General features: G+C 46.9%; 1 protein-coding gene across 1 annotated transcript in view; it reads left to right on the forward strand.

The window, feature by feature from the left end:
- The first annotated feature begins 5,417 nt into the window (after positions 1–5,417).
- rad51c (RAD51 paralog C) overlaps positions 5,418–16,472 on the forward strand; it is a 30,010-nt gene continuing 18,955 nt past the window's right edge. The window contains exons 1-3 of the mRNA XM_080210810.1: positions 5,418–5,587; positions 10,746–11,004; positions 14,048–14,214. Coding sequence (XP_080066936.1) covers positions 5,470–5,587; positions 10,746–11,004; positions 14,048–14,214 — 544 coding nt within the window. The 5' untranslated portion in view covers positions 5,418–5,469. The remainder of the gene's footprint in view (positions 5,588–10,745; positions 11,005–14,047; positions 14,215–16,472) is intronic.

The raw sequence follows: 16,472 nt of genomic DNA on the forward strand, positions 1-16,472 counted from the left end.
GGGGAAACTTTTGGAGAAGATAGAGGGACAGGATATATGCACATTTGGGAGAAAACAGTAACAGACAGCCTGGTTTTGTACAGGGAAGGTCTGTCTCACCAACTTGATTGAGTCTTTTGAAGAGGTGACAAAGAAAATTGACAAAGCAATGGCTGTGGATGTAGTTTATATGGTTTATATAGTAAGGAGTTTGACAAGGTCCCACTTGGCAGACTGGTACAAAAACTAACACTTGGGATTCAGAGTGGGCTGGCTAGATGGATTCAGAACTGGCTTGGTCACAGAAGACAGAGAGTAGTGGTGGAAAGGTGTTTTCAGAATGGTGATCTATAGCTACTAGTGTTCCACAGGGATCAGTGCTGGGACCTTTGTTGTTTGCGATATATAAACGATCAGGAGGGAAATGTAGGTGGTCTGATTAGTAAGTTTGCAGAAGACACAAAGTTTGGTGGGGTTGCTGATAGTGCCAGGGATTGTCAGAGGATACAACAGAAAATAGTTAAATTGGAGACTTGGGCCTCCAAGAAACACAGTAAGAAGTCTCACAACATCAGGTTAAAGTCCAACCAGTTTATTTGATAGTAATCCCACAAGATATCAAATAAACTGGCTGGATTTTAACCTGGTGTTGTGAGACTTCTTATTGTGTTTACCCTAGTCCAACACCGGCATCTCTACATCATGACCTCCAAGGAATGACAGATGAAGTTTAATCTGGACAAATGCAAAGTGATAAATTTTGGAGGATCAAATTTTGGTGTGAATTATACAGTAAATGCCAGAAGCCTTAGGAACATTAGCATACAGAGGGATCTGGGTGTGCAGGTCCACAGTTCTTTAAAAGTGGCAACACAGGTGATCAAGCTGATGAAGAAAGCAACTGGACACTTGCCTTCATCAGCTGGAGTACTGAGTACTAGAGTTTGCAAATTATGTTGCAGCTATATAAAATCTTGGTTAGGCCCCATTTTGAATACTGCATGCAGTTCTAGTCACCATACTACCAGAAGGACGTGAAAGCTTTGGACAGACTGCAAAGAGGGTTCACCAGGATGTTGCCTGGTTTTGAGGGTGTTGACTATGAGAAGAGGTTGAAAAAAACTAGGATTGTTTACACTGGAAAGACAGGGACTGAGGAGAGATCTGATAGAGGTCTACAAAATTATGGGAGGGTGGATAGTCAGAGACTTGTTCCAAGGGTGGAAGTGGCAATTACAAGGGGCCACAGGTTCAAGGTGAGAGGGGGAAAGTCTAAGGGAGATGTATGGGGGAAGGTGCTTTCTTCATCACCTTGGCCACCTGTGCTGCCACTTCTAGAGAACTGTGGGCCTGTATGCCCAGATCCCTCTATACGTTGATATTCTGATGGGTCCTACCATTTACAATTTACACTTAAATCTGAAACTCCAAAATGCACCACTTTGCACTGGTCTGGATTAAACTTGTCTGGAACGCACTGCCAGAGGAGGTGGTGGAACTCCACCGTAGCAACATTTAAGAGACATCTGAATGGGTACATGAATAGGGAAGGAATAGAGGGATAGAGACCGAGTAAGGGCAGAGGGTCTTTTCTTTAGTTTAGATGGGGCATCATGAATGGTACAGGCTTGGAGAGGCGGAAGGCCTGTTCCTCTGCTGCACCTTTTTTTTTGTTCAATATGACCCCCCTCCCCCGCCGCCATGTTGGGAATCTCTAACGGTCAGTCGGGGTTTTGGGAAGTGTTTGATTTTGGAGAATGCCGGTAAACAGTTTGCTGAGCTGTGTCAGTTTACCTCTCTCTTCGCTTTTCACCCGCGGCCACAATTTAGGGATTTCAATCTCAATATCGTGGGTTATTTAGTGGAAAGTTTAGCGTCGTCGGAGAAGAACACGCGTTCCGGCACCTCGAGTGGCAGCTCCCTCTTACGGCTGCCTCCAGCACGTCTCCTTAACCAGTCTCCAGCAACAGCTCCCTCTGCGGCTGCCTCCAGCACTGCTCCTTAACCATACTCCAGCAGCAGTCCCGCCTCCAGCACTTCTCCTCAACCAGCCTCCAGCTACAGCTCCCCTGGCAGCTGCCTCTAAACCAACCTCCGCCGGCAGCACCCCCTGCGGCTGCTTCAAGCACTGCTACTTAACCAGCCTCCACCTGCAGCACCCCCTGCGGCTGCTTCAAGCTCTGCCACTTAACCCGCCTCCACCGGCAGCACCCCCTGCGGCTGCTTCAAGCACTGCTACTTCACCATACTCCAACGGGGAATTCAGAAGAAGCCTTCTTCAGGCAGAGTGGTGAGGTTGTGGAGCTGGTCATCGGAGGGAGTGGTCAAAATGAACAGTTTAGATGCATTTAAGAGGAAGCTGGACAAGCATGAGAGGAAGAAGGGAATGGAGGGTTATAATGATATACAGTTACAATGCTAAGGAAAGATGTGAAGAGGCTTCCTTATATCTTGGTTTAAAATTATGAAATAGCTCCTTAAGTATCTACTACGGGGTCTGTACCATCTTACCTTCGAACCTATTTCCCCGTTCCACTGTAGCTAACTCTGTCTTCATAATCTCGTCATTGCTTTTGTTTTAAGTTTAAGACACTAGGCTTATGCCAAACTATCTCACCCTCAAACTGAACTTGAAATTCAATCAGAGCCTCAGTATCTTTTATACTCTAGAAATGTGCTACTGCTGAGGAAAATGTCGCACACAATTTCTGCACAGCAAGATCCCACAAACAGCAATTAGACAATGCCCAATTAATCGCATTGTCTCTCTCATGGTGGTTGAGAGATAAATTTATTCAGGAAAAACAGCTTGTTCTCCTTCAAACAGTGTCACAACATCTGCAAAATACATGGCGAGGCAGACAGTTTAGCATCTCTTCTCTGTGCAAGGTTACTTCTTGGGATGAGAGGGATTGATCTATGATGAGAGGCTAAGTATATTGGGTAACAAGGTATTCTATGCTTTGTCGTTTTCCCCCTGGCTGGGGAATCTGGATCATGGGGCTATAGTCTCAGGATAAGGGATCGTACATTTAGGAGGAGACATTTCTTCACTCAAAGGGATGGGAAGCTTTGGAATTCTCTACCCCAGAGGTCTGTGGATGCTCCATTGCTGTGTATATCCGAGGCTGAGATATTTGGTCTTTCAGAAAATCAAAGGATATGAGGAGCAGGCAGCAAAGTAGAATGGAAGCAGAAGATCAGCCATTGAATGATAGAACAGACTGGAGGGGCTGAATGGTCAACTCCTACTCCTAATTCTTATACTCACTTTGACAATGCATCACTGCTCCTGTATTGCACTGAAGTGTCAATATAGGATTTGTGTTCAAGCCTTAGAATAGAATAGAATCAGAATCGTAGAATCCCACAATGCAGGAGATCATTCGGCCCATCGAGTCGACACCGACAACAATCCCTCCCTATCCCTGTAACCCCATGTATTTACCCTGTTAATCCCCCTGGTACTAAAGGGCAATTTAGCGTGACCAATCCACCTAACCTGCACATCTTTGGAGTGTGGGAGGAAAGTGGAGCACCTGGAGGAAACCCATGCAGACATGGGGAGAATGTGCAAACTCCACACAGACACTGACCCGAGGCAGGAATTGTAATAACATACAATGCTGTTAAGTGAATCCAGTGACCAATGTTAGTGGTGTCAACTTGGTTCAGTGTTAGCACCCTTGAGTTCAGAGTATCAAGAATTCAATCTATATTCAATTCAACCTATTAGGGGCAGCATGGTAGCACCGTCAGAAACCTGGATTCGATTCCAGCCTTGGGTCACTGTCTGTGTGGAGTTTGCACATTCTCCCTGTGTCTGCATGGGTTTCCTCTGGGTGCTCTGGTTTCCTCCCACACTCCAAAAATGTGCAGGATAAATGGATTGGCCATGCTAAATTACCCCTAAATTTGCAGTCTATGTATTGGTTGAATGAGGTTCAACAAGTACAGAGCACCCCAGGGGAACACCTTCAGAAAGGTCCACTTACATCTGCATTCTCCAGTTTCCTTTCACACTCCAAAGATGTGTGAGTTAGGTGGACTGATCATGCTAAATTGACCCTAGTGTCAGGGGGCTTAGCAGGATAAGGGTTACAGGAATAGGGCCTGGGGTGGGTTGTGGTTGACACAGACTCGATGAGCTTCCTTCTGTACTGTAGGGATTCTGTGATTCTAAGATGCTGAGGGTTATGGACAGGGTAAATTGTGAGAAGTTGTTCCCTCTCAAGAGAACATCAAGAATGAGAGGCATAGATTCAATGTAATGGGCAAAAGCTGTCATGATGTGAGGAACAGAGCTTTCACCCAGGGGATGGTTAGGGTCTGGAACGAGCTTCGTGAAAGGATGATTGAGATATTCAAAAGGGACAAAAACAGAAAATGCTGGAAAAACTCAGTGGGTCTGGCAGCATCTATGGTGACAGAAAATTGACTTAAAATTTTGAGTCTGCATGACTCTTCTTCAGAATTAAAGAGATTATATAGTGTGTAAGAGAGGGTGGAGCAGAGTAAGAGGTCTGTGATTGTTAAGAGGTAGGGGAGATTGCAACAAAGCTGCGTAGGCCATAATGAAGTGTTGATGGCAGAAGGTGCTAGTAGTTACATAAAGGTACGATATCAGAACGTGTTAATGGGAGAATAAAGATCAATGCTGACTGAAAACAAAACTTAAGAACAAGTGACAGGTGGCCCAGTGGGGGAGGGGAAGGGGTTTTTGCATTGGGACAAGAAATGTTTTAGATGGGTGGCATGGTGGCAGAGTGGTTAGCATGGCTGCCTCACAGCTCCAGGGACCTGGGTTCAATTCTCAGTGGGGGATACTGACTGTGTGGAGTTTGCACGTTCTCTGGTTTCCTCCCCACAGTTCAAAGGCAGATCAGCTGGAATGATCATGATAAATTAACCCTTAGTATCCCAGGATGTATATGTTAGAGGGATTAATAGGGTAAAACATGTGGGGATAGGGGCTGGGTGGGATTGTGGTCAGTGCAGACTCAATGGGCTCCTTTTGCATTGTAGGGATTCCGTGAGATGTTTTCAGACCTGCTGAGATTTTCCAGCATTTTCTTGCTTTTGTTTCAGGTTCCGGTGTCGGCAGTAATTTTGCTTTTGTGAATGGATTTGGGCTTTGCCCAGTTCGTTCTGAGCATTGACTTTGTAACTTTTAAGAATGGAGTAAAAAAAATTGTCCCCTAGGTTGTGTGCTGCCCCTTTAAGTGGCTGCTGTGCTGCGCCTTTAAGAGCGCTGCAGGCGGCGGAGAACTGGCGGGAGTTTGGGTGTGAGCGCGGAGTGAGGCGCAGAGTGCGGCTTATCTCTGCCTGAGGGAGGGGTAAGGGGTAAGGGATGAGGGAGGATAGTGAGGGGTGAGGGAGGATAGTGAGGGGTGAGGGAGGATAGTGAGGGGGGTTCCGGGGGCCTGCGGTCAGGGTGTTTGGCCGTGAGGCCCGGGCTCTCCGGCCGCTGAGGGCCCGCGGGCGGGGGAGATGCAGCGGGACCTGGGCAGCTTCCCGCTGCCCCCCGGGATCAGGATCAAGCTGCTGGGCTGCGGTTTCCAGAGCGCCGGGGATGTGAGCGGCCTGAAAGCGACTCAACTCAGCAAAGGTAAAGAGAGAGAGGGGGGAGGGAGCCGTAAAGCCCCTAAAGCGGGAGCCGCCGCAATGCCCCATATAGGGCTCTACCGTAACTCACGGACAAAAGAGGGCACTACCGCCATAGATCATAGAATCCTACGGTACAGAAGGAGGCCATACGGCCCATCGAGCCTGCACCAACCACAGTCCCACCCAGGCCCTATCCCCATGTGTTTGCCCTAGATAGTCCCCCTGACACTTAAGGGGCAATCTAGCGCAGCCAATCCACCTAACCTGCACATCTTTGGATTGTGGAAGCAAATGGAGCACCTGGATGAAAACCACAGAGACATGTGGGGAATGTGCAGATTCTGCACAGTGACCCAAGCTGGGATTTGAACCCAGGTCCCTGGCACTGTGAGGCAACAGGGTGAGCCACTGTGCTGCCCCAGTTCTCTAATAGGGTGCTGCTACTGTAACACTCTGACAAGGGGGTGCTGCTACTGTAACACTCTGACAAGGGGGTGCTGCTACTGTAACACTCTGACAAGGGGGTGCTGCTACTGTAACACTCTGACAAGGGGGTGCTGCTACTGTAACACTCTGACAAGGGGGTGCTGCTACTGTAACACTCTGACAAGGGGGTGCTGCTACTGTAACACTCTGACAAGGGGGTGCTGCTACTGTAACTAACTCTCTCACAATGGGGCACTGCTGGAATACTGTCCCCACACTGCTCCAATTCTCTACCTACTTTGCTGCCCAAGGCATTTGGTGACCTGGCCTAATGTCTCCTTATGTGGCCTGGGATGAGAACGCTCCTGTGAAACACCTTTGTTAAAGGCATTATAGAATTACAAGTGCGGTCTCCTCTACAAAGGGGAGACTGAACGCAGACTGGATGACAGCTGTGTGGAATATCATCACTCGGTCCACAAGCACGACTCCAACTTCCTGTTGTTTGTTATTGCAATTATGCATATTGCTTTCAGACCCACTTGTTCATCTTTGGCCTGTTGCAATGTTCTAGTGAAACCCAACAGAAGCTGGAGAAACAGCATCTCGTCTTCCGATCTACAGCATTCAGGACTCAGCTTTGATTTATTATTATCACAAGTCACACATAGAGTGAAAAGTATTGCTTCTTGTGCGCTATGCAGACAAAACATACTGTTCATAGAGAAGGAGGTGAGAGAGTGCAGAATGTAGTGTTACAGTCATAGCTAGGGTGCAGAGAAAGATCAACTTAATGCAAGGCAGGTTCAGTCAAAAGTCTGACAGCAGCAGGGAAGAAGCTATCCTTGAGTCAGTTGGTATGTGACCTGAAACTTTTGTATCGTTTTCCTGACCGAAACAGGTGGAAGAGAGTGTGTCCGGAGTACATGGGATCCTTAATTATGCTGGATGCTTTGCCGAGGCAGCAGGAGAATTCAACAACTTTAGAAATTGACCTTTCTCCTCTATCTCAATTCCTTTTTTTTAATATTCCATACACTTTGTGCCTCAATGCAGTGGCTCTCACCTCCCCATCTGGACAACATGTCTCTTGTTTTTAAGCTTGCTGCATCTTCATTGTAATCCCTCCCAGTTCTCAAAAATCACTCTTCCACCTGTTTTATACAGTGTAATATCCAATACATTTTAGAACATAAGAACATAAGAAATAGGAGCAGGAGTAGGCCATCTGGCCCTTCGAGCCTGCCCCGCCATTCAATAAGATCATGGCTGATCTGTCGTGGCTCAGTTCCACTTTCCCGCCCTCTCCCCATAACCCTTAATCCCCTCTCTTATCAAAAACCCATCAACCCGCGTCTTAAAAATATTTAGCGAGGCAGCCTCCACCACTTCAACGGGCAGAGAATTCCAGAGATTCACCACCCTTTGAGTGAAGAAGTTCCTCCTCAACTCCGTTCTAAACCGCCCCCCCTTTATCTTGAGGCTGTGCCCCCTAGTCCTACTGTCTTTTTTGAGCGGGAAGAGTCTCTCCACCTCTATCCTATCCATCCCATTCATCATCTTATACGTCTCAATGAGATCTCCCCTCATTCTTCTAAACTCTAACGAGTACAAGCCTAGTTTATTCAGCCTCTCCTCATAGCTCAACCCCCTCAACTCCGGTATCAGCCTAGTAAACCTCCTCTGCACTCCCTCCAAGGCCAAAATATCCTTGCGCAGGTGCGGCGCCCAAAACTGCACACAGTACTCCAGCTGCGGCCTCACCAATGCCCTATACAGCTGCAGCAAGACCTCCCTACTTTTATATTCAATCCCCCTCGCTATGAAGGCCAGCATCCCATTCGCCTTCCTGACCACCTGCTGCACCTGCAGGCTGGGTTTTTGCGACTCATGCACAAGGACCCCGAGGTCCCTCTGCACCGTCGCCTGCTGCAGTTTTTCGCCACGTAAGTAATAGTCCTTCCTACCATTATTCCTACCAAAGTGGACCACCTCACACTTGCCAACATTAAATTCCATTTGCCATTTCCTGGCCCATTCGCCCAGCCTATCTAGATCCTTCTGCAGACTCTCCACACCCTCCACACAATTTGCCTTTCCCCCAATCTTGGTGTCATCAGCAAATTTCGACACCCTGCACTCGGTTCCCTCCTCCAGATCATCTATATAAATGGTAAATAGCTGAGGCCCCAGCACCGACCCCTGGGGCACCCCACTAGTCACCAACCGCCAATCCGAATAGCACCCATTGACCCCCACTCTCTGCCTCCTATTTGACAACCAATCCTCTATCCACGCTAACACCCTACCCCCAACTCCATGTCCTCTGACCTTCTGCAGTAACCTCTTGTGAGGTACCTTATCAAACGCCTTCTGAAAATCCAGAAAGACCACATCCACCGGCTCTCCTCTATCCACCGCCCTAGACACATCCTCATAGAACTCCAGTAAATTTGTCAGACACGACTTCCCTTTAATGAAACCGTGTTGCATCTGCCCTATCAAGCAATTCCCTTCAAGATGCCTCGCAATTTCCTCCTTAATGACTGATTCTAACATTTTACCTACCACAGACGTTAAACTAACCGGCCTATAATTCCCCGCCTTTTGCCTGGCACCCTTCTTAAACAACGGCGTAACATTAGCCGTTTTCCAATCTTCCGGCACTTCCCCGGAATCCAGCGACGTCTGGAAAATAACCACCAAGGCATCCGCTATAACCTCCGCCATTTCTTTCAGAACCCTCGGATGCATTCCATCCGGTCCTGGGGACTTGTCCACAATCAGCCCCTCCAGTCTGTCGCGCACCACCTCTTCTCTTATACAGTATAACATCCAATGTATTTACTGTCTCTTGTACAGCATAATATCCAATATGTTTACCCTCTCATACAAAATAATATTCAGTGCATTTATCTTCTCTTGTACAGTATAATATCTAATACATTTAACCTTTCATACACAGTATAATATCTGATCATTTACGCTTTTATACAGTATAATACCCAGTGTCTTTACCCTCTCATATAGTGTATTTACCCTCATATACAGTATAATATCCATTACATTTTCTCTTTTCATTCTGACAAATAATCAAACAACTTGAAATGTTAATTGTTTCTATCTACGGACACCCAGTGCGGAGAGGGGAGGGTCAGGATGCCGATCTCCTCGTGAACCTGGGCCTGGCGAGACGCGCCATCAGCAGGTCCAGGCAGCGGGCGATCGGGGGGGCCGTCTGTCCCGACTGTCTGCCCCGCTACTGCGCCTACGTTCGCGGCCAGGTGTCCCTGGAGAGGGAGCACGCCGTGTCCACGGGCACAGTCAAGGCCTTCCGTGTCCGTTGGGCACCGCAGGGGCTGAGGTGCCTTATAGACCCCGACAATCACATTTTGATTTGACCTGTCTTAAGTTTCCTTTGTACTTTTTGTTTCTGTTCAGGCCATTCCCCCTCCTTTTGGAGAGTCGCCCCCTTTTTCTTTGTCTGAATGTAATTTGAGTTTGTTTACTTGGCTTGCCTGGAAAATACCCTCCCTACAGATGCTGAGATTTTCCAGCATTCTCTATTTTTGTTTGAGATTCCAGCACCTGCAGTATTTTGCTTCTATTATAGAAAGACAGGTTGTTGTTTTAGTCGGGATAATTGGCTATTATCTTCCTACAGTGGACACACAGCTGAGCTCTTTGGACTTAGGTAAGTCCAAACCATCCCCCCCTCCCCGACTGTAGATTGTTGGCAGGTTGGGTGAAGATGAGCTTGTGAGTTTGTGATGCCTTCCCAGGTCGCAGAGCCTGATGAATTCACAATGACGAATGAGGAATCCATTGGGTCAGGCCCAGGAGGGTGGCCAGTGGCTGAGGAGCTACAGTGATGGAAAGGGAAAGAGGAATAGATTTATCTTCCACGCTTTGATCAAATCAGTTAGCACTACTGCTTCACAGCGCTGGAGACCCGGGTTCAATTCCCAGCTTGAATCTCTCTCTGTGCGGAGTCTGCGCATTCTCCCTGGGTCTACATGGGTTTCCTCCCACAGTCTGAAAGACGTGCTGGTTAGGTGCTAAATTCTCCTTCAGTGTACCTGAACAGACACTGGAGTGTGGCGACTCAGCGATTTTCACAATAACTTCATCGCAGTGTGAATGTAAGCCTAATGTGATACTAACAAATAAACTTGAAACTACAATTCAGGCTTTGGGTCCCTGTCTGTGCTGGGTTTGCACATTCTCCCTGTGCCTGCATGGGTTTCCTCTGGTTGGTCCGGTTTCCTCCCACAATCCGGAAGACGTGCTGGTTAGGTGGATTGGCCATGCTAAATTCTCCCTCAGTGTATCTGAACAGGCACCAGAGTGTGGCGACTAGGGGATTTTCACAGTAACTTCATTGCAGTGTTAATGTAAGCCTACTTACGGCACTAATAAATAATTTTCTTAACATCAGGTAGATTTTCCTTAAAAGGAAGTTAGGATATTGTCTCTGGGGCAATCGATGTTGGTGCTAGCTGAAAATGTGCAATAATCTGCATCAACGCTTGAAATTGCAAGATATCTATCCATCTGCTTTATCCGTCAGAAATGTTTTAACGTCTCTGAATGCAGCATTGTATGATTGCGGGATTGTTGCCTTCTATAGCCTGTTCCACAATGAGAGTCACCCCTCACATGGGGAAAGACATTTCCTCACATCAATCCTGTTTTAATGGTTTGAATGTGTATCCTTTTACATCCCTATTTAGAGCTGGGCATCTCCAATGAGGAGGCATTGGAAGTCCTACAGATTGTGCGGAGGGAGGCCTCCGGAGGGGAATCCCAACAGAGTGCGGGGTTGTCGCCTGTTCGGAAGTACACAGCCCTGGAACTGCTGGAGCAGGAGCACGCTCAAGGCTCTGTTATCACCTTCTGCTCCGCTCTGGACGAAATCCTTGGAGGAGGGGTGCCCATCGGCAAAATTGTGGAAATCTGCGGTGCTCCAGGTGTTGGGAAAACCCAGCTAAGGTAAGACCCACTCTCCACTTGTTAGCCCCATTCTAGTAATGCGGCCACGTCCCAGACCTGAGACTCAGAAGGCCCACTTAATAAATTTAAAAAGTGAGATCAGGTTACAGGCTTTCTTATAAATCTATGAATATTACAGTTGGCAATTTTTTTCTCTTCTGCGATCTACACCACCAGTCTGGGAGGTAGAAAGCAGGGGACAAATTCAGGCAATCCTGAACTCTTAGAAAATGCTGATTCTATTGTTAAACATGCAGAATGTGGGCAAGAGGTCACACAGATTAAAGACCAAGTTTGTGAGAATTTAAGGGAGGCTGGAAGATTCACCTCGGTTGAAGCTAGGAGAACATAAGAACATAAGAAATAGGAGCAGGAGTAGGCCATCTGGCCCTTCGAGCCTGCCCCGCCATTCAATAAGATCATGGCTGATCTGTCGTGGCTCAGTTCCACTTTCCCGCCCTCTCCCCATAACCCTTAATCCCCTCTCTTATCAAAAACCCATCAACCCGCGTCTTAAAAATATTTAGCGAGGCAGCCTCCACCACTTCAACGGGCAGAGAATTCCAGAGATTCACCACCCTTTGAGTGAAGAAGTTCCTCCTCAACTCCGTTCTAAACCGCCCCCCCTTTATCTTGAGGCTGTGCCCCCTAGTCCTACTGTCTTTTTTGAGCGGGAAGAGTCTCTCCACCTCTATCCTATCCATCCCATTCATCATCTTATACGTCTCAATGAGATCTCCCCTCATTCTTCTAAACTCTAACGAGTACAAGCCTAGTTTATTCAGCCTCTCCTCATAGCTCAACTCCGGAATCAGCCTAGTAAACCTCCTCTGCACTCCCTCCAAGGCCAAAATATCCTTGCGCAGGTGCGGCGCCCAAAACTGCACACAGTACTCCAGCTGCGGCCTCACCAATGCCCTATACAGCTGCAGCAAGACCTCCCTACTTTTATATTCAATCGCCCTCGCTATGAAGGCCAGCATCCCATTCGCCTTCCCGACCACCTGCTGCACCTGCAGGCTGGGTTTTTGCGACTCATGCACAAGGACCCCGAGGTCCCTCTGCACCGTCGCCTGCTGCAGTTTTTCGCCCCGTAAGTAATAGTCCTTCCTACCATTCTTCCTACCAAAGTGGACCACCTCACACTTGCCAACATTAAATTCCATTTGCCATTTCCTGGCCCATTCGCCCAGCCTATCTAGATCCTTCTGCAGACTTTCCACACCCTCCGCACAATTTGCCTTTCCCCCAATCTTGGTGTCATCAGCAAATTTCGACACCCTACACTCGGTTCCCTCCTCCAGATCATCTATATAAATGGTAAATAGCTGAGGCCCCAGCACCGACCCCTGGGGCACCCCACTAGTCACCAACCGCCAATCCGAATAGCACCCATTGACCCCCACTCTCTGCCTCCTATTTGACAACCAATCCTCTATCCACGCTAACACCCTACCCCCAACTCCATGTCCTCTGACCTTCTGCAGTAACCTCTTGTGAGGTACCTTATCAAACGCCTTCTGAAAATCCAGAAAGACCACATCCACCGGCTCTCCTCTATCCACCGCCCTAGACACATCCTCATAGAACTCCAGTAAATTTGTCAGACACGACTTCCCTTTAATGAAACCGTGTTGCGTCCGCCCTATCAAGCAATTCCCTTCAAGATGCCTCGCAATTTCCTCCTTAATGACTGATTCTAACATTTTACCTACCACAGACGTTAAACTAACCGGCCTATAATTCCCCGCCTTTTGCCTGGCACCCTTCTTAAACAACGGCGTAACATTAGCCGTTTTCCAATCTTCCGGCACTTCCCCGGAATCCAGCGACGTCTGGAAAATAACCACCAAGGCATCCACTATCACCTCCGCCATTTCTTTCAGAACCCTCGGATGCATTCCATCCGGTCCTGGGGACTTGTCCACAATCAGCCCCTCCAGTCTGTCGAGCACCACCTCTCTAGTAACAGTAATGTCATTAAGACCCTCCAGTCCTACCACCTTTCCATCGCTAACACCCGGCAAATTATTCACGTCCTCCTCCGTGAAGACAGAAACAAAAAAGTTATTCAAGACCTTAGCCATATCCCCATCCCCTACCACTAGGTCCCCTTTCTCATCCTCTAAGGGACCAACGTTCACCCTAGCCAGCCTCTTCCTTTTTATATATTTATAAAAACTCTTGCTATCCTTTTTTATATTAAGCGCTAGCCCAGCTTCATAGCTTCTTCTACCCTCCTTTATCAACTTTTTTGTCAATCTTTGTTGACATTTAAACCTTTCCCAATCCTCTTCTCGCCCACTGCTCTTAGCTACTCTAAATTCCTCCGCTTTTAATTTAACACTTTCCTTCACCTCCTTCATTATCCACGGCTTATTACCTCTCCTCCTACTGTCCTTTTTAACCATCGGAATAAATTTCTGCTGAGCACCAAGAAAGATCTCCTTAAAGATCCTCCACTGCTCCTCAGCAGAGGAATCTGCAGTGTAAAACTGAGTGGAAGTCAGTTCTGGGATTGGAAGTGATCTGGCTGGGAAAGTAAAAAAACAAGCAATCCATCGGAAACTGAGAGAAACTGTGAAATGTTTACTACAAGTTCCATGAGGCACGTGATGTGGAATCAGTATAAAGAAACATTTATTTCTGTGGATTAAAATACAAGTTGCCAACAAGAAGAAAATGGTGTTTTTTAATCATTTTGTTATAGCAAAAGTTTTTTTAAAGTTTTGATTTAAAGTATAAATTGCCAGCAAAAAAAAGCAGTTTTGTTAATAGTGCTTTTTAGTTATTTGTTACAATTTTTTTAAAATCTTGATTCAGTATAGGTTGCCAGCAAAAAGAAAATGATGTTTGGTTAATCATGCTTATTAGTCATTTGTTACAGTAAAGATTTTTTCAAAATTTTTGATGTCATTTATTCAGCTATTAGCTAGAGTTTGAATTTTTTAAAAACATTATCAATCTCTACAGAGATCATAACGCTGTATTTACAGTTGCTCAATCAATCGAGGCCCTGGTTTTATTTTTCCATGTTGCCCAGTATCCAGCTGGTTGTGGACACACAAATCCCGGAGTGCTTTGGTGGCCTTGACGGTGAGTCTGTGTACATCGACACTGAGGGCAGTTTTATCGTGGACCGAGTCGTGGACGTTGCTCATGCTGCCGTGCACCATTGTCACCTAATCGCTGAGGCCAGCCAGGATGAAGGTAGGCCGGGTCAGCAGGCTGCAACTATTCATTAGGCAAATCAAGAGTTGGGCCTGAGGTGCTCTCTTTGACTTGATTTATTATTGTCACATGTATTAACATACAGTGAAAAGTACTGTTTCTTGCGTGCTATACTAACTAAATCTACCATTCGTAGAAAAGGAAAGGAGAGAGTGCAGAATGTAGTGTTACAGCCATAGCTATAGAAAGAGCGACTTAGTTCAGGATAGGTCCATTCAAAAGTCTGACGGCAGCAGGGACGAAGCTGTTCTTGAGTTGGTTGGTATGTGACCTCAGACTTTTGTATCTTTTTCCCAACGGAAAGAGGCGGAAGGGAGAATATCCAGGGTGCATGGGGTCCTTAATCATGCTCTCTGCTTCGCTGAGGCAGCAGGAAGTGTGGACAGAGTCAATGAATGGGAGGCTGGTTTGCGTGATGGATTGGGCTACATTCACAACTTTTGTAGTTCCTTGCAGTCTTGGGCAGAGCAGGAGCCGTACCAAGTTATGATACAACCAAAAAGAATGCTTTCTATGATGCATCTATAAAAGTTGGTGCAAGCATAGCTAACATGCTAAATTTCCTTAGTTTTCTGAGAAAGTAGAGGCGTTGGTGGGTTTTCTTAACTATGGTGTCTCTCTATGTAGTGGGATTCTGTCAGCCTTGGTGAGGACTGAGCTGGACTTTCCCCTGAGACTGACGGCTATGACTGTCGCCTCTGAGTCAAGAAAACGACACAATGGCTAGCACTGCTGCCTCACAGGGACCTGGGTTCAATTCTGGCCTTGGGTCACTGTCTGCATGGAGTTTGCACATTCTTTCCGTGTCTGTGTCCTCTGGGTGCTCCAGTTTTCCTCCGACACTCCAAAGACGTGAAGGGTAGGTTAACTGGCCATGCTAAATTGCAGGGTAAATACGTGAGGTTACAGGGATAGAGCCGGGATGGGATTGTTGTTGGTGTAGGCTCGATGGGCTGAATGGCCTCCTTCTGCACTGTAAGGATTCTATAATCTTTGATAGGTTCAAGTCTCCCATCATAGAGATGTGAAATTTAGCCTGATGCTCCCTTTGCAGTATTGAGGGAGTGCTGCACTGTCTTTAAATTGAGATGGTCAACTGAGACCCATTCCTCCATCCTCTGTCAAAGATCCTAAATGATAATACAAGGCAAAGGCGTGAAGATCTGGACCGATAGGTATCTTATAGCAACATGGTCAAAAACGCACCATCTGGTATTTATTTGGATCTCGCTACGCATAAAGTGGACGCGCTGTTTAAAGAAATATACTTTATTGGATGTGACCTACTTCCTTGGGATGTTCTGGGGTTGTGAAAGATGCTATATAAATGCAGCTCCTATTATCATGCAAAACGAGGGGAAGTCACAGCTGTATCACAGTTAAGACGAAGGTAATTATGAGCAAGGCACCAAAAGGTAAATAAAAGGCAATGGGTGGTGGGGAGGGGCTTGATTTTAGTTGGACAACACACATGACTAATGAGGAGGTTTTGCGGAAAGCAGACGCACGGGAAAAACTTTAGCAGATGATCATTACCAAGGGACAACATCAAATCTCTGAGCGCATACTTCTTCAGAGAGAGAAGTGAAAACATCTGGGAGAAGTGAGAGTAGCGGAGGGGAAATACATTGACAGTTTAAGAAGCAGAACGGGTGAGGTTTGGCAACGACACCAAGATATTTTCTATTATCAAAGACTGTTTGTTTAGAGAGCTAACACTGAACAACCATAGAATCCCTACAGTGCAGAAGGAGGCCATTTGGCCCATCGACTCTGCACTAACTATACAAATTAACATCTTACCCAGGCCCGCCCATCCCCGCACCCCTGTACACTTAACATGACCAATCCACCCAACCTTTTTTGATTTGATTTGTTATTGATATGGTGGCACAGTGGTTAGCACTGCTGCCTCACAGCACCAGGGTCCAGAGTTTGACTCCCGGCTTGGATCACTGTCTGTGCGGAATTTTCACGTTCTCCCCATGTCTGCATGGGTTTCCTCTGAGTGCTCCATTTTCCTCCCACAGTCCAAAGATATGTGGGTTAGTTGGATTGACCGTGCTAAATTGTCCCTTGGTATGAGGGGACTAGACAGAGTGAATGCATGGGATTATGGGGATAGGGCCTGGGTGGGATTGTGGTCAGTGCAGACCCAATGGGCTGAATGGCCTCCTTTTGCACTGTAGGATTCTATGAGAAGTATTGCTTCTGGAACACCATACAGACAAAGCGTA

This window comes from Carcharhinus amblyrhynchos, chromosome 23 (genome assembly GCF_965287045.1).
Source record: "Carcharhinus amblyrhynchos chromosome 23, sCarAmb.v2.hapA, whole genome shotgun sequence".
Taxonomy (NCBI): domain Eukaryota; kingdom Metazoa; phylum Chordata; class Chondrichthyes; order Carcharhiniformes; family Carcharhinidae; genus Carcharhinus; species Carcharhinus amblyrhynchos.